At 31.9% G+C, this 25,243-nt stretch overlaps 1 protein-coding gene across 1 annotated transcript in view; it reads left to right on the top strand.

Moving 5' to 3' along the window:
• The window catches only part of LOC145258141 (dual 3',5'-cyclic-AMP and -GMP phosphodiesterase 11A-like), a 1,328,815-nt gene that overhangs the window by 991,601 nt on the left and 311,971 nt on the right, over positions 1–25,243 (top strand). The window contains exons 13-14 of the mRNA XM_080115926.1: positions 864–971; positions 6,322–6,431. Of these exons, the coding sequence (XP_079972052.1) occupies positions 864–971; positions 6,322–6,431 (218 nt within the window). The remainder of the gene's footprint in view (positions 1–863; positions 972–6,321; positions 6,432–25,243) is intronic.

Here is a 25,243-nt window from a genome sequence, read left to right as displayed (position 1 = left end):
GTTGTTGTATGCGACTTTCCAATTTTAAAGCAGTTCGATCTACGTAGTCGGCACCGCAACCACATTTAAATGAATAAATAACATTAGTAATATGATGAGGGGGTAGAAAATACTTTTGATTGGAAGCCATTAATGGTTTTGTATTATACACAACACGAACATTTGAAGCTAAATAACATCCTTCAACAGTTGAACTAATTTGTTTGGTGAATTTTTCACTTAATTTCCCTAACAACGGCAATCGAATATAAACCGGACATTATCCGCCATATTGTGGTTTGTTCGTAAAAAAAAATGCTCTTTTCCTTTTAATGGTGGTTTCAATTACATCTAAAGGATACCCATTATTGGACAAAGCATTTGTAATTGTATTTAATTCCTCATCCAATTTATATATATATATATATATATATATATATATATATATATATATATATATATATATATATATATATACAGCCTGTTTCTTTCGAATAGAAAGGACATATTTAATGCAATTATTTTGCACAGTTTTATATTATTGTTTATAAAACAAACGATGCGACTCTATTAGATAAACATATTTTTCTGTCTGCAAAAAATATTTAATGGCATTTGTGTACTTTTGTATATTACTGAATAATAATAAAACTGGATGGAATAATCCATCGATGAAGCCCATTGGAATTTTTTTCCTGTAAAAAAATAAGACTAAAAATTTACGTAACTGACTTGCTAGTATAATTCATATAGAATCGTAACCAATATAAAGACCTAAAGTAGACAATCCGACAGTATTTCTTTATATGTTATACGTGGGTTTGAGTAACTGTTATTCACATGTTTCAGTGTATGATAAGCTGGTTTCTTTTTCTTTTTTCCAGACATTATGCCGATGGGTCCTGACCATTAGAAAGAATTACAGAAACGTGACTTACCATAATTGGAGGCACGCATTTAACGTGTGCCAAGTTATGTTTGCGATATTTAAGGTAAGTGACGACTTTTCCTTTTAACATTACGTGAAGGTCAACATGTCTACGTGGTAAACATATATATTCTTCGTAGGTTTTCCCGAGTGTTGCTTTTGCATTTAGCTATTCTTAAATGCAAATTTAGATGTTGTCAATGACTTAACGTTCTCTCGAATTATAATCGAGATAAGACACTGATTAGAAATCAGATGAAAGATCCTGGTAAATATAACTTGAAGTAATACTTTCAGGACGATCCTAGCAAAAAGGAGAAGCTCAATATTTAAGCATAGAGCAATATATACGTTTAGTGGTTATATTTAAATTCTGAAAAATAACATATAGACAGATATATTTGAATTAAGAATTTATTGTTTGACAACATATGTAGAAGGTGTTATGTTGATTTCCTTAATCACAGAATTTCTAATAAAGGCTCATATCATCAGAGCAAATGGAATGCGGTTAGCAAAATGTTCAGCTGTGAAAAGACACGAATTATGATATTATGGCATACATTACATGTCGTTCGGTGTTTTAAATTTTAATTTGAAATGATTTATTTACAAATAAGTATTCGATATAATATTTTAAATTTATACATTATTTTAAAGAGCGTTGTTTTCTCTTTTTTATTGTTTAAATTATATTGGTCATAAGACAAGTATATCTTCTTTTTAGGACGTTGAATACAACCAGAATAAAGCAAATTCGCAAAACTGTCCTATTTAACTTTAAGCTAGACCAAAAATCTGCTGAAATAGCTCGTGATATCCACAAAGCGTTAGACTTACGAACCATTACTGAACGCAGGGCGCAACGTTTTTAAAAATTACTGATGGAAACAAGAGTATTGAAGATGATGAGTGTAATGGTCGGCCATCGTATGCTGACAATAATCAATCAAGAGCATTAGTCAAAGGCAATCCATGCACAACTGTACGAGAAATTATTTCTGACTTAGACGTAATGTATAAGCCGATTTCCAACACCTTGAGAAAGATTAGAAAGATAAAAGGACTTGATAAATTGGTGTCACACGAACTGAATGACAACCAAAAAAAAAAAATACAAAAAAAAACGAGCCATTATGAAGTGCCATCTTCCCTTCTTTTCTTCAACAAGAACGACCCGTTTCTCGACCGTGTGTTGACTTGCGACTAAAATTACATTTATTTCGTCAAACAGTGGCGGTCAGTTCAGTGAATAGACTCCAACGAAGCTCCACGACACTTACAGAAGCCAGAGTTCTAGTCCTGTTGACTGTCTGGTAGTCGGCAACCGGTCTCATTTATTAATGCAGACGAACCCATTACGGCGGTCTATAAATGGAGGAAACGCATCAGACACTTCGACAACACCTGACATTAGTCAACATAAATGACTAATTCTTCTACAGAATAATACCTAACCGCACGACCCTGCAGGAGTTGAACGTATTGAGCTACGAAACTATTCGTTATCCGCCATTTTTTCTCGACCTCCCACAAACCGACTACCCCCTTTTCAAGCATTCCCCTTAATTTTTGCGTGAGAAATTGTTCAAAAACCTAAGCGATACAAAACACGCCTTCGTCGACGTCATCGCCACCAGAACGTTTACGTTATTTGCGTTGGCAAAGGTGTTTTGATTCTAATGATGTTTTCTTTCGATCAATAAATTTTGTTTCAATCGGAATATGGTCAACTTTATGTTATAGCATCATAAAATCATAAACCACAATATTGCGGCATAGTGATTTCTGCATGAGTTGAACCGAGTAAGCCATATGCAATGTTTCCAGACTTTTTCGTATGGACATTTATATTGATAGTACACAGATGAAACTCTACTCCCTTTCAACTTCATCCGGCTGCGATGTGCTTGTTATAACGTTCCAAATGTGCTTGTTGTAACGTTCCAAATGTGCTTGTCGAAACGTTCCAAATGCACGTGTTGTAACGTTCCAAATGTGCTTGTTGTAACGTTGCAAATGTGCTTTTTATAACCTTCCAAATGTGCTTGTTGTAACGTTCCAAATGTGCTTGTTGGGACGTTGCAAATGTGCTTGTTGTAACGTTGTAAATGTGCTTGTCGTAACGTTCCAAATGCACTTGTTGAAACGTTGCAAATGGGCTTGTTGTAACGTTGCAAATGTGCCTGTTATAACGTTCCAAATGTGCTTGTTGTAACGTTCCAAATGTGCTTGTTGTAACGTTCCAAAATGTGCTTGTTATAACGTTCCAAATGTACTTGTTGTAACGTTCCAAATGTGCTTGTTGTAATGTTGCAAATGTGCTTGTCGTAACGTTCCAAATGTGCTTGTTGTAACGCTCCAAATGTGATTGTTGTAACGTTGCAAATGTGCTTGTTATAACGTTGCAAATGTGCTTGTAGTAGCGTTCCAAATGTGCTTGTTGGGACGTTGCAAATGTGCTTGTTATAACATTGCAAATGTGCTTGTTATAACGTTGCAAATGTGCTTGTTGTAACGTTCCAAATGTGCTTGTTGGGACGTTCCAAACACTTCTTGAAGGCTGTATGGATGTCCTTTTGTATGAGCGTTTCAATGACCCTCGTCAAAGCCTCTTTCATCATGGCAATTGTCTCACAACAACTGGCTCTAAGGAATCCCATCTTGGTGAAATAGTCTGTAACAAGGATGGAGCACATTTGGGACAAAGTTCTCGCAAATCTTACGCATATTCAGGAATTTACGAACTATTGTATGTACAGTTCCCACACTGACATCAAACTTTGAACTTATTGTCTCTAGCCGTCCTTATCCATCAAATTCTTTATTTGGCCAGTTAACTTTGGTATTCTGATTTCCTTACTCCTTCATCTAAACATATACTCCCTGCTATCTTAAAACGTTTATGCTACTCAAAAATTGATACTCAATGCATTCAAGATGGTCCAAAAGCAGCCTGACGCATCCGTGCATTTCAGTGTATTTTTCTAAATTCATAGCAAAATGTTATTGCATATGGTTTGTCCAAAGTGTATTCACGTACAGATTGCATTTTTAAAAATTTACTAGCTGTCGACATCAGGCTTTAGTATAGTGTATTCTAATTCCTGCTATGGCTGTTAATTTGAACCTGAAATCATATAAATTAGTCAACCATATAATTAGATCTAGAGCAATAACATAATGGATTTTTAAAAGTTTACAATTTTAAATGCCTATAAAAAAGTCTGAAAACTTATCCAAAGCACCCTTCCGATCTCTCTCTCTCTCTCGCTCTTTATATATATATATATATATATATATATATATATATATATATATATATATATATGCAAGACTCTAACGTTAATTTCGACATATCATGTTCCGCCACAACAACTAAGTTGAAATCCACATAGATGATTTGTTTATAGTAGTGAAGGTTTTCTCTAGAACTAACCACACATTTTGGTATTACTGCTAACCTTCGTCGGTGCAGATGACTGAAACAAGACAGAGTCTACTGTATACAACAGTTTTTTTTAAATCAGAGTTTCCTTCTCCTAGATGGCCGTCTTAACGAAGACTGGAGATGCATTACTTCCAGTAGATTAATGCCCCCTCCAGTTAAAACCTGGAAATTTCTACGACACGCCGGGGTACATACAGCGCCTAAACTTCCCAAATGATCACCAATCTGGTACTGGCCAGGGTCGACGTTGTTTAACTTTGATCTGGCGAGAACAGGTGTGTCAACGTGATTGTGCCATATATATATATATATATATATATATATATATATATATAAACAATATAAACATATTATATAGCATAAATAATAAACAAAAAAGCATTAAAATATGTCAAGATTTGATTGTTTAAAACACTTTAAAAGATTGATATTCAAAATGTTAAGGGTTTCTATTATTTTGTTCAAACCCTGTATATATATATATATATATATATATATATATATATATATATGCATATATATACATATATATACTCTATGAGAATAAAGATCTGCCACAAATGGTGCATTACCTAAAACCATTTAAACCAATTGGAATGTCTATTTTTAAAAATATATTTTGTTTGATATTTGAAAATAACTTTCTTTAATAAGATGATTTTCAGTATTTTTAAAATACCGTTGGAAACAATAGTTTTACTATTTTTGTTTTACACCAGAAAACTTTAGATTTTAAGAAAGAATACGTACTGATTTTTGCTGTCTGTGAAAGATAGATCTACTATATTATTTCATTCTTTTATAAGTTCTTCGTGTGGAATCTTAGTATACACCGTACTAAAATCATAACTTGATATAGATTTTGCTTTTATTCTAGAAATTATGCGATCTATTTTTTTTCTTTTACTGGATGTGAATTTCTAACCACCCAAAATAGATTTATGTTATTATCGAATTTCCCTTTCTGGAAGAAATGTTTATTCAATGTACTGATTTGATGTTACCTGATTGATAATTTAACCCAGTCTTAACGACCTATTACCAAACAATAGTACGACTTATTTTGTATAAATAGAAAGGGTTAACTAAAAAAAACTTCCCAAAACACGATTCATCAACTTCTTAAATATGAGAGTCATTCCGCACGAAAATGAGTTGTGAATCTGTAAATATACATAATATGCGAGAATGAAATGTGAAACTGTAAATATACATAATATGTGAGAATAGATTGTGAATCTATACTACTATGTGAAAAGGAATTATTAATCTGTAAATATGCATAATTTGTGAGAATCAATTGTGAAAGTTTAAATATACATAATATGTAAGGATGAATTGTGAATCTGTAAAAAAAGATTGTGAAACTATAAATATACATAATATGTGAGAATAGATTGTGAAACTATAAATATACATAATATTTGAGAATAGATTGTGAATATGTAGATATACATAATATGTAAGGATGAATTTAGATTCTGTAAATATACATAATATGGAAGAATGAATTGCGAACCTGTAAATGTACAGAAAAAGCGATTGACCTTTGAAAATAGTTTCGAAATGTTGTAAGTTCCCCTTCTGATTTAATTTCGACCATAACTTATCTCATTTCTTTATTTCTGAGATGAGGATAGGTTATTGGTTTTATTTGAATCCTTCGTGCCGTTTTCATTTTAAGTGCTATTTTTCATACAACCTCTGACCTTCTTTAACAGTATCTTGTCGAATTCGGAAATATGCACGGCTGATGGAACCAGAGCATACTACCCCGTAAATTCATTAAAAAGTTCTGATCTAATTTCTGCGCAGATTCCCGAGTACGATAAGATACACCTGAGGATGTTCGGAGGGTATATAGACTGAAACCTTGTGCAAATAATACTCAAGATGAGAAAAATCATTCGAAGAATTCAAAATACGTATAACTTATCTGTTTGTTTTGTTTTCTTTCTTTCAGAAGGGTAAAATCCGAAACCAACTAAGTGACAAAGAAGTTTTAGCCTTAATCGTCGCTTGCCTTTGTCACGATTTAGACCATCGTGGAACAAACAATGCATTCCAACATAAGTAAGTCTATACTTTCGTAATCATTCATTTTAATATGGTGTATATAAAATTAAAAAAAAAGAATTAACGCTTTAGCGCCAAATATCTGCAGAATCTTTTTCAATAATTAAACATATTTATTTATTAAAATCAAATTCGATATTTTGATTTATAACAGAAACTTTATCAGAAAATACATTTTTTATATTTATTGTTTTATTTTATTTTTTTTTACTTGTTATGACATGGTACGGCTTGGCACTACTTCCTTTAGATGTAGTGAGGTATAAGGTTTATTTTACATGTTCGATACAGTAGAAGGCACCGACGATCGCGTACGTGTTAAGTCATAGAAAATCCACTGTTTATGGTTTAAGCACTTGAGAAAGAATACAAAATTAAGAATTTTAACGGTTTAAAGCCAAACAAGTGTAGAAGCTCTTTCAATAAATAAACATATTTAATTATTAAAATAAAATTCGATATTTCGATTCATAACAGAATCTTCACCGGGAAAATGCATGTTTTACGTGCCATTGCGATATTAATGTTTGGCTCGTTTTCCTTAAGATGTTGATTAAGTATAAGGTTTTAATATAAATATCGGATAAATGTTTATTGAATTGAAATTCAAAGAATGTATGCATTTGTTTTGTATTAAACCATTAAATGTTTGCATTTTGGGAACTTCTACAGTTCAATAAAGACATTAAAAAATGAAAATATCGAAAAAAGCCAATATTGTACGTATCCGTTTTGAACTGAAGATATCCAGAAAAAAATTCACTTAATTTAATCGGGTAGTTTTTTTTTTTTTTGGTTATTTTTACATCGGAAAAACTCGTTTTTATGAAAGCGCGTTGAAGGCAGTGTCTTGGAATTTTTAAATTTCTGCTTAAAGTTTAGAACACGTCACGGGGAGATAACTCCAGTTAAAGCGCTGACACTCCCTCCCCATCTTTAATATTAGCTTTTCTTCCTAAAAATCGAACATTTAGCTCGGTATCATAACACATTGTTTTTTCGCTGTAAAACAAAAACTACTTTACAACATTAAGTGATTTTTTTTTCTTTCGGAAAACTCCATTCCATAATGGATACGTACAATTTAAACTTTTTTCGATATTTTCATTTTTAAATGTCTTGATGAAACTGTACAAGTACCGAATTTTGCATTCCATATCAACAGTGCTTACTATGAACATTAGATGTTCTATTACTTTTCTGGTGTATATTTTTGGTTCGGCTTATATTCTTGAGAATTTGTAGGAATATAGTTCGCCAAGAGCACTACCTTCATTAATTAAATCTAAAAAAAAAAACCAAAAAACGCAGATATACATTAAAATGCGCATATAGTAATTTTAATTGTATGATATTTACTGCTGATATTCTATTGTAGAAGGGTAATTCTAAAAGGAACGTCTTCTATTTTTTTTAACTCTAAACGTTTAAGAGCTACGAAGACGGAATTATACTATTAAAACATTTGGGATTTTCTGCTCCAAATTTTAGTTTCTACATAGCCATTAGCATTATGAATGAACGGGTTTGTATTACTGTACACATGGATTCGAAAAAGTTGTCAAAAACAAATATAGAACAAATAAATGTTATCAAAGGCAAGATAAGTTACTTTTCTACCTAACTGGATATATTTTTTGTGTTTTTATTCAGTGTCACATGTTTATTCAGCTCGAAAAACATGCAAAGTTTACCGATGGATTGGAAAATTCAAAATGGCAGCCGACTCTCTCTCGGAGAGGGTACGTTTGGGAAAAGGTATTATAAATAATAAACTAGACAAAATACTGTTAGAAAACAACCGAATACACGTCAACTTATGTCACGGTAACATATATTGAGCGAATTTCTAACAGTATTTTGTCTAGTTTATTATTTATAATACCTTTTCCCAAACGTACACTCTCCGAGAGAGATTCGGCTGCCATTTTGAATTTTCCAATACATCGGTAAACACTGCATGTTTTTCGAGCTGAATAAACATGTGACACTGAATAAAAACACAAAAAATATATCCAGTTAGGTAGAAAAGTAACTTATCTTGCCTTTGAAAACATTTATTTGTTCTATATTTGTTTTTTGACAACTTTTTCGAATCTATGTGTACAGTAATACAAACCCGAATGAACTTTTAGTAAGAATGCAATGAGGAACCTTTGCTTTTAACGCACGCCCATGACTGAAGTTGCTATCTCAAAGTTTCACACCGTCAATATCCACAACAAAGAGATGAAACTATGAGATAATGAATGCATCTTTCAGGCAACATATCAATGCATTTGCAGTCAATCCTGTTTCATTTGGGAAGAACATACATAGATAGCATTATTTCAGCAAATCCATATCATTTTGCACTAATTTATCTCGTATCAAATAAATTGTCTGTATTTTAGATTCATCGCTTTTGATGCAATACACATTTAAATATAGAATTTCTTTTCTGGTATGACACTGTATTAAGTTAATTTTTTTAATATTATCTGTTTTTTTTTGTCTTGAGCTAATCATATTCATTAAAACAAACGTTTGCTTTAACTTGGTGAAAAACAAGAAATTAAATTTTATATAAGTCATTGTGTCTGGTAGAATCTAATAGTACAGTTCGGAATCAGCTGTTAAGACAATAATAGATTAGTTAATTTCGACTTTGCCGCCGAAATCTCTCTTCTCTCTCTCTCTCTCTCTCTGTCTCTCTCTGTCTCTCTCTCTCTATCTATCTGTCCCTCTATCTGTCTGTCTGTCTGTCTGTCTGTCTGTCTCTCTCTCTCTCTCTCTATATATATATATATATATATATATTTATAATTTTCACAAACTTAGATAAGATAAGTCATCGACACTCTCGGTTTCAAACGTGATGGTAGGGAAGAGTTGAAGGTCCCCTATCAAGATCTCTTCAGCCGATCTATCCCATCTGTTTATATCCGGTTATAGAAAGATCAGATAGATCAGCTGAATAGAGCTTGATGTTGGAATATAAAACGGTTCCATATTATCAGGTTTGCAACCGACGGTACAGATGACTATCTAACCTTTCGAAAATAAATCATATAAATGTTACAATATAATTTTAAATTTATTTTCTTTATAATAAAGCACTCTGCTAGAATTTTTTTCCAAATATATAACTAAGTATATATATATATATATATATATATATATATATATATATAATATTATAGGTAGGTAGGCTCTCTCTATCGTGCTAGAAAACTACTGACACCTGAAAGTATCCCGTATCATTATAAGGCCACCATTCGTCCATGTATGGATTATTGTTGTCACATCTGAGCCGGTGCGTCTACTACTAGTCTCTCGCTCCTAAACAAGATCCAAAAAGAGTTGCCAATCTGATAGGCCATGAACTGGCATCTAAGTTTCAGTATCTGTCCCAGTATCGTTGCATCCCTCTGCCTGTTCTACAAGTATTTTAATGGTGAATGTTCTGACAAAATGCAGACACTTGTGCCCCCATGACGCAGACACCCTCGAAAAACCCGACAGGCAGATAAATCCCACCCCCACCCAGTAGAGATCCCTAGATGTAAAAGATCTTTCTACTCAACTAGTTTCTTCCCCAGAACCGCTGGACTCTGGAATTCCATTCCAGGTCCTGCTTCCCTAACTGTACTGACATGCAGAAGTTCAAGTGCAACGTGAACCGACATCTTGCTGCCCAAATCCCTACATAGTACCCCAGTAGTTGCTGACGCTGATAGTAGCCCCCTACACCAAAGTGGTAATGTGCCTTGTTTGGGGTTAAAATGTAATATATATATATATATATATATATATATATATATATTTAATATATATATATATATATATATATATATATATATATACATTATATATACAGGTACGTAATTAATATATATATATATATACATACATATGTATATATACAATAATATATATATATATATATATATATATAATAAACCTATTAATAAGAAAAAATTAAAATAAAATGGTGACGTACACATGGGCTTGAAGAGAGGATCATTTTACCTGTAGTCGAATGTTCTACCACTAAACTATATTTCCAGATCATAATAAATAATTTTTTATATTAAGAAATAATTTGCTGAAATTTTATTATCTCCCTTGCCATTGTAACCTAGACAATTCCCCTGTAAAAATTATTTCATCTATCAGAGAGAAAAAAATATTTTGATGCTCGGATTCTTTTGATTTCGATCTTTATCAGATGAGTTCCTGTACAAAACAAATCTAAGAGCACGGCCAGATATATAAATTTGCTTTTAATAAATGTTTCAAAAGAAAAGCTCTGCCATTTGGGAACCTATTGGGCAGGAAATTTTACACACATAGACGTAGATAGAAATGTGGGTGTGTATGCATAAGTATAGCTATGCATACATACGTACATATGTACACATTTACATTGTGCATTATTATGGTAATGTCGATATAGTACCTACTAACCAATACTTTACTCATCTAAATGCTTTTTCACGCTAATTTACTGACGATTGGCATGTCTTTGACAGTTTTTTAATTACAATTTTTAATTAATCTTAACCGATTTTTATTCCTACCTTTTTTGTTCTTTATTCCGTCTTAAAATATCCATTTCTATACTTCCTTTCTTTCTTTGTGACTATTTCCTCTACTATGTCTTAGCACAATTATATTCACATCTTCATTGCTTCTTTATTTACCATATTTCTTCTGTTTTCCCCTTTTCCCGGTTTTATACTTTATATTTCATTTCAATTTTTATCTCTATTATTATTTTTGTGTTGATTTATAACTGTATTTTCACATTTATTAATTTTTACTTTTGTCTATTTTCATGTATTGTCCTTTATTACATTAATTCATTTCTCTGATTTCTAAAGTTATATTACTTTGATCTTAATATGTAATTTTATTCAATTACGGTTATTTTGACCCCCTGGACATTTTTGCCACAAGAAAACTTTTCTGCCGTCGAAATTGTTTGTCGAATTTTCCCAAAATGAGTTTTATCCGGAGGAAAACATTGAAGACAATTCCATATTTTAATTTGATTCGAGTTGGTTGTATGACTTGGATTTTCACACGATCTAATTTTTAAGTCAACAAAATTTCGTGGAGTCATCTTGTTTGATTATGTGTGCGCAATGGTTTCCTTTTTGCATATCTTTAAACCCTGATATGTTAAGCAGGTTAAGCATGCCTTCATTTCTAAGACTGATCGTTGAATTGCTGATTCGTAAGAACTTACTAAATATACCTACGTTTAGGATTTTTATTATGGACTCTTTGCCATCGGCTAAGCACCCCTTGGATTGTTTTTACAGCTCGCCAGTTTCTCCTTACGGACTTGGATAATCCTCTAACAATTCCAGCTATATATATATATATATATATATATATATATATATATATATATATATATATGTGTGTGTGTATGTATGTATATGTATAATGGCAGTAAAGTTTATTTTCCTAGAAGTGCATCTAATGAAACAACATGTGTCTACCAAAAAGTTATAAATGAGTAAACGGGACAGGTATATTAAATTTATTTATTTATTTTTTATTATATTTTCACCCCAAAGAAGGCGTATTGCCACTTTGATGTAGAGGGCTACTATTAGGAACACAGGCTACAGGGGTACTAGGTGGGGAGTTGGGCAGCAAGATGTCGGTTTATGTTACACTTGAACTTCTGCATGTCAGTGCCGTTGGGGAAGCAGGAACCTGGCAGGGAGTTCCAAAGTATAGCGGTTCTGGGGAAGAAACTACTGGAGTAGAAGCCTCTCTTACATCTAGAGATCTCTATTCTGAAGGGGTGGGGTTGTACTGCTTGTTGGGTTTGTTGGGGTATTTACGTAGAGGGGGTACAAGTACCTACAGCTCGTCGGAACATACACCGTTAAAGTAATTGTAGAACAGGTAGAGGGATGCACATAGCGTCGATGGAACAGAGGCTGAAGCTTGGATGATAGTTCATGACCTATTAGGTTGGCGACTCTCTTTTGAAGCTTGTCTAGGGGTGAGAAACTAGTAGCAGAGACTAGTAGTATTGTTGTCATATTTCGGCACCGGCCGAAATATGACAACAATCTCCATACATGGGCGAATGCTGGCCTTATAGAGGTATAGGATACGTCCAGGGGGCATTAGCATTCTAGCACGGTAGAGAGAACCTACCTTCTTCGCAGCTGTCCTGGCAATGCTCTCAATGCAATTTTTCCAACGCATGTTTCCTGTAAACGTTAGGACGAGGATTTTAAAAGATGTACTTTCAGATAAAGAGTCTTTGGGCATTGCTATTTGTGGTACAGAAGGTTTCTTGTAATTATTGAAGGAAACAACTTTTGTCTTGGCAGCATTGAATGTGACCATCCATTTATGCCCCCCTTCACTAAATATTGGATGTCATCAAAATATTACTTTTAAAATAATTATCATTATAATAATAATATTGATAAATAATAATAATAATAATAATAATAATAATAATATTAATAATAATAAAACCATTATAAATAAAAATAAATGTAAGAAATAATTAATATGTTATAAGATGTAAATCAGAAATAGATTATAACTTTATGAATGTCGATTGAAATAGTTTTAATACGAACATTTTATACTAAACGTATTAGTTAATTAATTTATATTATATGCTGAATTAATCATTGAATAATAATATTAAGCGAGAGAAATTAGAACTGTATAAACAGTACTTATTAGATATAGATGTGAATATGTTATGTATAATAAAAGAATGAATGTTCATAAAGTAAGTGCATATATCGATGGATTTGTTCTAAGAACGGTTACTCTATCATACTTTAATTTGAATTAATTTTTACATTTTTACGCTTAAGGTAAACAATTGAGAATATAGCGAACTCATAAATCTCGACCAAACGTAATTATCGGTTTAGAATTAACTAATACTAAGAATTATAATTAAAATAGTAATACACTTGATTATAACAGTTATGTGAACAGAAGTATGTATGGTTTCAAATTCAAATTAATAAATAATTGAATATAATTGTAAATTGTAATTGTTTTTTTTTTTAAGTTAAGCTTAGTTTCGTTTCGTATATGCAAACATGTATAATAGTTTATAATTATTAATGTTATATCCATAAGTATGTATACATTCATTAGAATTGATAAAGTTACTAATTATTAAATAAAACATTTTGGCAAATATTCCCTAATTAATAGAACATGTTAGTATGAATAGTTGGGTTTAGTGACTTTATTTCCAAAATGGCAAATGACGTAATGGAAACATATACGGTATTTACAACTTCTCTTCAATTTTCGGATTTTAATTTCGCACTTTATTTCCTTTTAGCAGATCGAGTGTTGATATTTCTTCTGATGAGTTAAGGGCAAAATAGATTCACTAATTGTTATAATCATTGATTAATTTTGCACTACGAAACGGATGCTGTCAGGAATTGTAATGTCACCTGAATTAAAAAAATAATTTATAAGAGAGTTAAAACCATCAACTTTGGAATAAAGTAATTTGCCATTTGTTCACCAAATTGCTCTGTAATTACATTGAGCTTCTTATATAAGGATGGGTATATGTTATATGGAAATATTAAGTATTCACATATATATATACATATATATATGTACATGCATATATATATATATATATATATATATATAGTAAGTTATAAAATGTATATGGCGATTTAGCTACACTGAATATTCCACGTTTCATCCACTCTAGGATTCTTCAGGCTTATGCGCGAATTATGTGGTTGTTTGTCGTGTTTATATAGAAGATGCGCATATAAAAACGACAAAAAACCACAGAATTCGCGCATAAGCCTGAAGAATCCTAGAGTGGATGAAACGCGGAATATTCAGTGTAGCTTAATCGCCATATACATTTTATAACTTATTAACTAGCTCTACATACGTATTGAGCACTTTTGAAGTAAATACTAAAAGTTTGCGCATAAATCTATACTTTCGTATATTAATTTTATGTGAGTAAATTAAGTAGTTATATATATAAATATATATATATGCGTGTGTGCGTGTGGCAGTGTGTATAAAATATAGCTTAACAAAAACAATTAGAATACGCTGACTTCCCCCCCCCTGCAGAGTGTAAAAGTCCTTCAATGGCGGTCCTGGATATGACCTTAAACTATATCCAGTGGTGAGGCCCCAGCTTGTGGGCTTTGGGGAGTGTGGAGCCACCCTTTAATTACCATTGCTCCCAGGTCCACTCTGACCAAAAAATTTTCTTAAAAATCTTTGGATTCGGCATTAAATAACCCGAAAAGGGTTGATATGCCATAAAACAAAACCAACCAACCAACCAACCAACCAACCAACCAACCAGAGGTTCTCATGGAGTATATGCTCTTAGAGAGACACCAATTTTGAAACGTTTTGGTTTTTTGTCTTTCATCAAATTTTTCTTGGAAATTATATAGCAGGTTCATTGCTTATCTCACTTCTTCTTAAGTTGGTTTTCTTAATCACTTTTATCACATTATTATACCTAAAGCTATTCTCTATCTCTCCTAATTTCCTATCAGACAATGGAGTTATGGAGTTATGTTGCCATATATATATATATATATATATATATATATATATATATATATATATATATATATAAGGTCTTGGAAGTTTTTAACCTATAAAACTATACAATTTGTTTTTTCATTCGTTAGAAAGCCATTTAATCAGTAAGTCATTAAATCACCTGCAATTACTGCATCAACTTGGTCTCTTGAATTCACTATAGTACCAGTAATAGTTTATTTTTAAGAGATCATCGGTTGTTTACCATGAAAAACTGTTTCTGGAATTTAAATATATATATATTATTGGTGGTAAACAGTTACATATGATCGCTACAAATAGCCATCTGTTTAAGTCAAAGAGACTTCCTCAGGCGACATGGACTTTTTTTTTTGCGTCAAGAGATTCCAGGTCGCCGGATGAAGTCTCTTTGACTGAAACAGATGGCTATTTGTAGCGACCATATGTAACTTTTTAACCCATATAATAAAAAAAATATTTTGCTCTTTTTATTGAGCACTATTAAACAACCTCGTTGTCTTCATTAGTTCTTACTTTTGAACACCTCAAACCTGAATATATATATATATATATATATATATATATATATATATATATATATTGAACATTCCCATTGGAAGGTTCTTGATAAGATGCAGAAATCTATCTGTAATAAGGTTAGCACCACCCTTTCTACTTTGTAAATTTTCTCGCGAATGTGATGCCGCTTGCCTAACACTTTTCTTTAAACATAATTTTGACGTTATTACTTCATTGACATACAGTTTCTGAATCCATAGTTTTTTCCAAGGATGACAGAATTGTGAAACTCTCTTCCCATTGACTGTTATCTTTCTCACTATAAGCTTGAACTTTTCAATACGGAGATAAATATGAATCATTTACACTTCACCATATGGCTTCACGTTTTGTTTGAAGCGTATTCCATGAAAATATATACAATACGCTATATAATTTTATATATGTGATAGTCTTTTTATATACTTCTATGACAGTGCCTACGACGGACACTTTCTCCATCACGCGTGACGCCGTTATAAATAATACGACAAATTCTCGTCAATTACTGAAGTTGAACAACGCTGAGCCTCGCCAGTATAAGATGAGTGACCATATAGAACTACAGAGCCCAGTTCAATCTCGCTGCTTTCCGATGTCTGTAGTTGTGATGTGCGCATCCATTAACAACCATATGGAAGAATATTAATTTACCGAAATTCATCCATTCGACTGCGGTTGCAAAATAATGATGAGATTGACGGATACGTATTTTTCACCAGACACAAGGACGTGTATTTATACGTTAAGTAGACGATTATGCTGAAAATGGCAATGAAGATGAGACAATTGCACTTGCATAAAACATGCATTTATTTTTGCAGGTCTGTCACGGATAAACGTACTCAAAATCGATACAGCACAGATAATTAATAAGACAAAAGTTAAGTTAACAGTCCGTACACAATCGAGAATAGATATAAATTGGCAAATAAACATTTGAAACTAAAGCATGTAACATGATATACAACTCACTTGTATACACGGGTCCTGGATAAGACCTTAAACTATATCCAGTGGTGAGGTCCCAGCTTGCGGGCTTTGGGGAGTGTGGAACCACCCCTTAATTACCATTGCTTCCATGTCCACTCTGACCTTGAGTGGTAGTACCTGTTAGGGTCCCAACTATGGGTTAAATAGAAACTGACTTGAAAACAACAAATATATTCTATTAAAAAAAATATTTCTTCAAAATCTTTGGATTCTGCGTTAAATAACCCGAAAAGGGTTGATATGCCATAAAACAACCAACCAACCAACATCACTTGTATACAAAAATTTTCATGAAGAAATCGTTAGTTGCTTCAGTGTCTCATCTAAATGCGGAAGAATCCGATTATCATCTCGGTAAATGAGACTCAAGTGCAAAATATCCTGGTCCGCTACTAAACACATCTTTAAAAAAAAGCGCCAATTTCCAATCTCGTCAGCCTTTTGCTATACTTCCAAAACCTGAAAGCCATTTATTACCGTGGTTTACTACTGTAGACTAAAGGCGGTAATTTGAAATTGATGCAAGAGAAATAATTCTGTATACACTGATCCCACAATGATGATTAATACATTAACACGAATACAATTTGAAAAATACACGAACAAGAACTGAATTATTAGGGAGGAATTTAGCTGATTACACGCTAAAAGCATGCTTAATTAAAGTAGATTTCGAAGAAGAGAATAATACTTGAACCGATGTCTTTTCTCGACATGTGATAGATAACAAAAAAAAAACATATCTTCGTCCTCTTAATAGTTGAGAATATTGAGAAATGCCTATGATTTACGCATATTCATATTGAAACAACTCCATAATATTGAAACCTGGTGCATAGGAACGCATGGGAAAATACCAGCAGCAGCAAAGGATGGTTTGCTTGCGAAGAGATTAGAAGCAGCAGTAGATGAAAACGCGCATATGCAAATCAGGAAGTATGCCCGAGAAGAAAAAGGAAAAACAAGAAAAAAATTAGGTTCCATATGTTCGGAGCAGAATCTAAGTAGACGTTAAAGAGAATGGACGAATGAAGTCGAAGAAGAAAATAGAACGGTTTGGTCCAGCATACCGTCAGAAAGATAAAGAAATGCTAGTTCGGCTGGATGGACATGTGGCAACGAAGAAACTATGTTTTTAACACAAGCTTTTATTACTGTTTCTTTCGGCACCACTTAAAAGTATCTCGCTATCACCTGTCAATTTTAGCCTGGCGTGCGTTTTTCCTTCCTCCGACCACATGCAAGTCCCAGTCGGCCCGGTCCTCCCCTTTTCATGTCCATTCTCTTCGAAATCCACTTCGCTTCTGCTCCGAACACGTGGTACTTTTTCTCTTCTTTTTTTCCCCTTCTTCTGCTCGTGCACAACTAATTTGCATACCCGCTTTTTGTTCGGCGACTGCTGTTGCTAATATATTCGGCGCTGTTGATACTTTCCCCCGCGCTATTATGTTACAATATAATCAGAAGAGTGAAGGGAAATCAACGATGACAACCAAATCGATCCGATCGAAATTTTTATTTATAAGTATTATAGAATCGATTTTGTTGAGTTATGGTTAGTTAGTTGTAGTTAGTTTCGAATTGGTCATGTTAAAAATATTGGGAACAGAATCTCTTCTCTAACCATGTCTAAAATAACAAGTTGTGTTCAATTATCTATTTGCAATAGAGTTTCGTAAGAAAATATGCTATTTCGGGATAAAATAACTTACAAGAGTAGATATTTCACAAACCATACAGAACACACTACGCATTCAAACCATTAAATTATCACTGTGACATTAGGCAAACTTTAATCCATAACATTATTGCTGTGAAGGTATCAAAATACGCTTTCTTGGCGTACAAATCAGGATCAGAATATCGTATCTTTTCTGTTCTTTGTCGGACGAAGAAAAAATCTTTTTAACCTTCATTGTAGTCTTATCCGTATTGCCCATTTTGACATAGCTGGATACACTTTACATAAATTATTCAACTTTTACCAACGTACGGACGCAAGTATTCGGACTTATCGTGTTTTTAATTTTTTTAAGAAAATACTATCATTGGTGTTGTTACACCAATTTATCTGGATTCCATTAATCACTTTCAGTATTGTATCTTCAATTTAGCCAATAGGTTCGCTCACATTGTAAACTCGCGATAAGGGGTAGTTCTATGGGACAATACTGCGTTTTTGAAATCAAGATTTTACTCTTGTCACGACTTGTCTGACATTTGTGCAGGGAAAAATATTTTACTACCGACAGGTACGTTCTTATATAAACTTTTTTAAAAAAAGGTGTTAAGCAGAAACGTTCTAATAAAAAAGTTAAATTTGTTTTTATCAGTTTTTACATAAACTTTGCGCGTCGATTTTTTTTTTATTTGTTAAGAATATCTATGTTTTTTTTATCGTGAATGCATATTTTTTATTTAGGCCAATTTAAAATATGAGTATATAATTAGTCTAAAGATCCATGCTCATTCGAATCGCATGCAAGTCTTATATAAGAGACAGTTGACATTTTCTTTGATGCATGTTACACAATAGCAAGAAAAAAAAGGAAAAGTGCATAAGAAATACATTAAAATGCCTAAAATCCTGTTAAATAATTGTTAAAAATTATGCATCAAGTCACATACAAATTTAATCTGTTGAGTGAAATTATGTCCTGTTAAACCTACTTTTTAGGTTACAATCTCGTGCATATCGCGAAAGAGTACTGTATGTGGTTGATTATGAATGCACCTATCTATGGTTGAGCATACTGGAAAGTGATAAACAAACTGCAACTGGCGTATTAAACGATGCTATTTGTGGGAACAATAGGAGCTAAAGCATCTTGGCCTTCGGGACAAGATCAAAGTGTAGTATCTGTTCTTCAGATGCTGCACTTCTATTTCTTGTTCTCTTTCGGTGGAGGAGAAATCCTTCACGACTGAGACAATTTTTATTTTTGTACCTTGTCTCCACGTTAAAAAATGACCCTGGTGTCTAACTCTGTCCCGTGGGGAGGCATAGTAAATAGGTACAATTATAATTCGTTAATTTCCTTCTGTCATCTGATGAGGAAAATAGCAAGAATAGCATTCTTTGAAACTCAGCGGAATAAGGACTTAGAAAATTGTTTTTGGGAGTATTCTATCGAATAATAAATTTAATTGCAAATTTTAATTTACAGTTTAGTGTTCTTTCCTGTTATATATATATATATATATATAAATATATACATATATATATACATATACATATATGCACATATATATACATATAAATATATACATATATATACATATACACATATAAATATATATACAGATATATGCATATATAGATATATATATATATACATACATATATACCTAGATACACACACACACACACATATATATATATATATATATATACACACTTGAAATAAAAAACAAAAATGATAAGGAGAAAGATAACAAAATATATGTATCTTCTTCGAATATTAGAACTGTTTCGACGTCAACCAAACAATATTAAATTTTATCGAAACAATGTTTCGATGTCGCAACAATTGTAATATTCGGGAAATATAAATATGATGCAATCTTTCTTTTTGTGGTTCTTGTTTTTTTTGCAAGTATATATGAATGCTCTATTACAGAAATATCAATCATGTTGCTTAATTTGCATGGCTTAAAGTAGTATTGATATATGTACATTGCCATGTATATATTAAACCTTTGGAAAAACACTTATCTAATATATATATATATATATATATATATATATATATATATATATATATATTTTAAAAGCGAAGGGGTGTATTTTTTTTTCTTTTTAAACCTTATAAAATCACGATCACGCGTTTCTGCTACCGCGATCGGTGATCACCTGACCAGTTCAAATAAATGTGCGAGTGAGTACACACCGGAGTGGTTCTCTATTTTGCAGAGGGCTAGGTCTGTTCAACATCTCGGATTCTTGGAGGCCCTTACAACAAACTGTTGCAGATCTGTTCTTTGAAAACAGATAGACCACATACGTTCATTGAACGTTTTTAAACAGGCGCAACCAGGTTAATTTCTACGCGGTGTTTTCCCCCCTCATAGAAATTACTTCATACCACATTACTTCATTACGACATTTACAAGTACTTAAAGTTTCTTCACCGTTCCCCCTTTTCTTTTCTCTTTCTCCCCCTTTTAGTCGATCTTCTTCCTTTTCAATTTATTTTTCTTACTTTTAGTCGATCCTGTTTCTTTTTACATTATAGTCGATCTTTTTTATAAGGTTTTTAAAAAAAAAGGAAATGCCCCACTTCGCTTTTAAACTATTACAATTCTGTTGTACTTCTAATATATATATATATATATATATATATATATATATATATATATATATATATATATATACACACACATATATATATATAATTTTAAACGTCAATGTATGTTTCTAGAATAGTAATTTCAAAGTTGTGAGGGTTTTTATAAGCATGAAAACGATGTGTATTTTTTTTGTATTTAATATTATATTTTTATATTTAAAGCGGCCATTTCGCTCTTGTTCACAAAATATATCGACCTGAAAATGAAACACATTGGCAAAAACAAAAAAAAATTGTTAATTTTCATTTTGGACAGCATTCATTCCTGGCACCAATGTTCGAAAGAGTTCACGATAATTATTTTTAACGTTTCTGGAAGAAGAATGATGATTTTTTTTTTGTGTTATTTTTTTTCATTTTTGCAATGCATTAGCGTTCATTTTAACCAGCAAAAAATAAATAAGACACAATTAAATGCAAGATTAGAAATTGAAACAAATTGTTAAACGGTTATAAAAATGTTATAATTAGTTCTTTTAATAATAGTGATAGTTGAAACAAAAATATTAGTAAATAAATATAGTAAAGTAATTAATAGCAATGATGATAGTTATAATTATAGTAATGCGAAAAATACCACTGTTATTGATGATAATAAAAATAGTACTTATAATAATACTAATTCTGATTTCGTTTATCATCGTCTCTCTGGAAAAGGATTCTCCCGATCCCGGCTTCAAACCAGGAGATTAAAAAATGAAGGGTTTTCCTAAGGATGTTGGTGGTACCTACAATAGCAGAGGTCTGAAGGCCGCCTAAAACATCGGGGACTTGTAGTTTTTTTTTCAATTGTCCTTCCAGACGACTTGATACTACTCCTAGTGTACAAACTAAAACCGGGGTTGTTTGTGTTTTAGCCCCATATATACGCCTTATCCACAAGGCCAATAGAACACAATTGCTCCAATTCTCATTCTCATTCTCTCTCACATTCCTGTCCCAGGGTACTGAAAATTCTACAATCTGCCAGTTTTTTTAGACTGTCAATGACAACCAAATCCGGATAATTATGATGCAATTGTTTGGTCGTTATGACACTTTGTCTCACCATACCTCTACATTGCCATCCTTACTTGTTCTTACTTCATCAGGAATCTCCTCAAACCATTTCCAGCACACTTCACCCCAACTCTCTTACACATCTCCCAATATATCCGGAGTCCCATTCGATCGTGTCATTTGCGGTACTCTCTCTGGGCCAGTCCACTACACTCTGCTGCAAGGTGCGCAATTGACTCTGAGGTCTTACCACAAATCCAGCATTCTGCAGCAGCTTCCTCTTCTAGAACCACTTTTATGAACAATCGTGTTCCCAATGCATAATAATAATAATAATAATAATAATAATAATAATAATAATAATAATAATAATAATAATACTAATAATAAGTAGACCAGGATGTAATAGTAAAGTCTTGGTAAAAAATATACACAAAATTTGTGTGCAAACATATATAGATTTATATGCAGGAATCTTCATATAACATCCATATATATATATATATATATATATATATATATATATATATATATATATATCCATATTATACAGCTGTGTCTTATGGACATATGTACATTGTACATGCACTTCCATACATAATCATGTAGATATAAATAATCATATGCATACACATGCATGTATATATTCATACACACGTATGCCTACCTGTGCACACATATACACACATGCATGGATACACATACGCATGCATACACATATACGTGCATATACACATATACGTGCATATACATCTATATGTGCATATGCACATAAATGCGCATACACAGAACATGCGAACTCACACAAACATATATACACACACACATATATATATATATATATATATATATATATATATATATATAAACCAATATACTTGAGAATGTAAGGCAGCACAAAGACATGCACACTAACATATATATATATATATATATATATATTATCAACACATTTGCATATATTTAACTACATATATATATATATATACATACGCATGTATCACACACACATATATACACATACATATGCATTACATGCACATCTATACATATGCATATATTACACAAACATATACATATATTGGTATCAGACACAATAACATAACTATGCATTAATATACACACATTACATATCATTACGCACACACACACACACGCGCACATATATATATATATATATATATATATATATATATATATATATATATATATAGTTATAAAATATATATGGAGATTAAGCTACACTGAATATTCCGCGTTTCATCCACTCTAGGACTCTTCAGGCTTAGGCGCATAAGCCTGAAGAATCCTAGAGTGGATGAAACGCGGAATATTCAGTGTAGCTTAATCGTCATATATATTTTATAACTATCTAACTAGCTCTACCTACGTATTGAGCACTTAGTAAATACTTAAAGTTTATGCATAAATTTATACTTTCGTATCTTAATTTTATGTGAGTAAATGAAGTAGTTATATATATAAAATGCATATATATATACATTTATATGTATATATCACATTTAAGAGGAAGTCTCGAAATAAAGACGAAACATCGATGTACACAAGTTGGTTTGTTCTTATTTATTTTTCTATTTCGCAAGAATAATATTTCCATCATTCTCATCATATTATATCATGCACATACATACTTATATAACACAAACATATACATACATGCATGTTACATACACAAATTTACATATACACACCACAAAAAATGAATATTATACACCCATATATATATATATATATATATTGTTGTTACGTCAGTGTGTATGTAGATGACTCTTTAATCCAGCCTTAGTTCTACAGGAAAGTTCACAAATGTGGCATAAAACTTTCGTTCTCGTAAAGGAGATTGCATGATAATATTGTAAATCCTCGAATGCCGTGTCAGGCCACTTTTAGATTTGCAGATTAGACAGCGTGTATGATAAGTAAGAGCTGCCAGGTATGATGTAGAAGACTCCTCATAAGACTGTTGTTCCTGTCTTTTATTTTGTGTGTTCATATATATATATATATATATATATATATATAATAGTAAAAAGTATTTTAACTAGTCTAATAGTAAAGCCTGCAATTAAATCTATGTGTGTGTATAACTGCCAACGCACATGTACATATACATATATGTATAAATGTTACAAAATTTTCGGATATAATACGTGAAATAAGATACAACAAAATATAAAAATGGCATAACGTCAGACATACCAGAAATTGGATCCTATCAAGAAGTGCTGTCGTTCTTCTTGCCATTATTGCTGTTATATTTATTGTTGTTGATGGTGCTTTTTAGCGTGTCGGTAAAAGTGAACATGACTATATATACGCATGGCCAATCAGATTTACAGGAGATAATGGAGAACATTTTGAATTCGAATTAAGCTGACAGATAATTTACGAAAACACTCATCCATTATAAAAATATACCCTGAACATATAGGACGTTTATATAACACTTGTGATTAATTACTTATAATTATTACTACAGGTTTACAGAAAAAAATGTAACCTTATTACATACAAAGAGTATCACGGCCTCTATCTCTTCCCCTTCTCTCTCTCTCTCTCTCTCTCTCTCTCTCTTCACACACATATATATATATATACATACTTATATATATATGAATAATTGATTGGAGGTGGAAGGACCTGAACGCTCAAAGTCTTGCCCTATTTATGCGAGCTTTTTTCAAGATGGAAGAATTATTGCAAAAGACCGCATAAATCGGGCGAAACGTTGAGTGTTCAGGTCTTTCCCCCTCCAATCTATTTTTCATATTGTGCGATTTCATCATTCTTAACAATCTTATATATATATATATATATATATATATATATATATATATATATATATATATTACACTTATTAAAAAGCGACCATGAAAAGTAATATGATTAAGCTTAAACATGGAAAAGTAAAGGACTAATTGTTAAAACTGGAAATGAAAAGGACAAGATATTCTAGTAAAAAATATAATAAATTCATAACTTTAAATATTGCAGCGTAAAGAATTGATTATATAATGTTATAAATTGAATCTAAAAAAAAATCTCTGAATGCTGAACTATTTTAAGTTATAAATTTATTATATTTTTTACTAGAATATCTTGCCCTTTTCTTTTCCAGTTCCAACAATTAGTCCTTTACTTTTTTATGTTTAATCTTAACCATATTACTCTTCAAGCTAGCATTTTTCTATTGTAACCAATGATTTTTTTAAAAATTCAATTGTTCTTTGTTTTATTTCAGTCTTAAGTTTTTGCCTCCATAAACACATATGTAATAACAATGTATTGCACCCGTCTACTTCAATACCAGCCAATTACCTCCCTTTTACGCTT

Source organism: Euprymna scolopes, chromosome 33, assembly GCF_053919585.1.
Source record: "Euprymna scolopes isolate OS-2025 chromosome 33, ASM5391958v1, whole genome shotgun sequence".
Lineage (NCBI taxonomy): Eukaryota > Metazoa > Mollusca > Cephalopoda > Sepiida > Sepiolidae > Euprymna > Euprymna scolopes.
The sequence above is the reverse complement of the archived record's forward strand: the minus strand, read 5'-3'. Positions and strand labels throughout refer to the sequence as shown.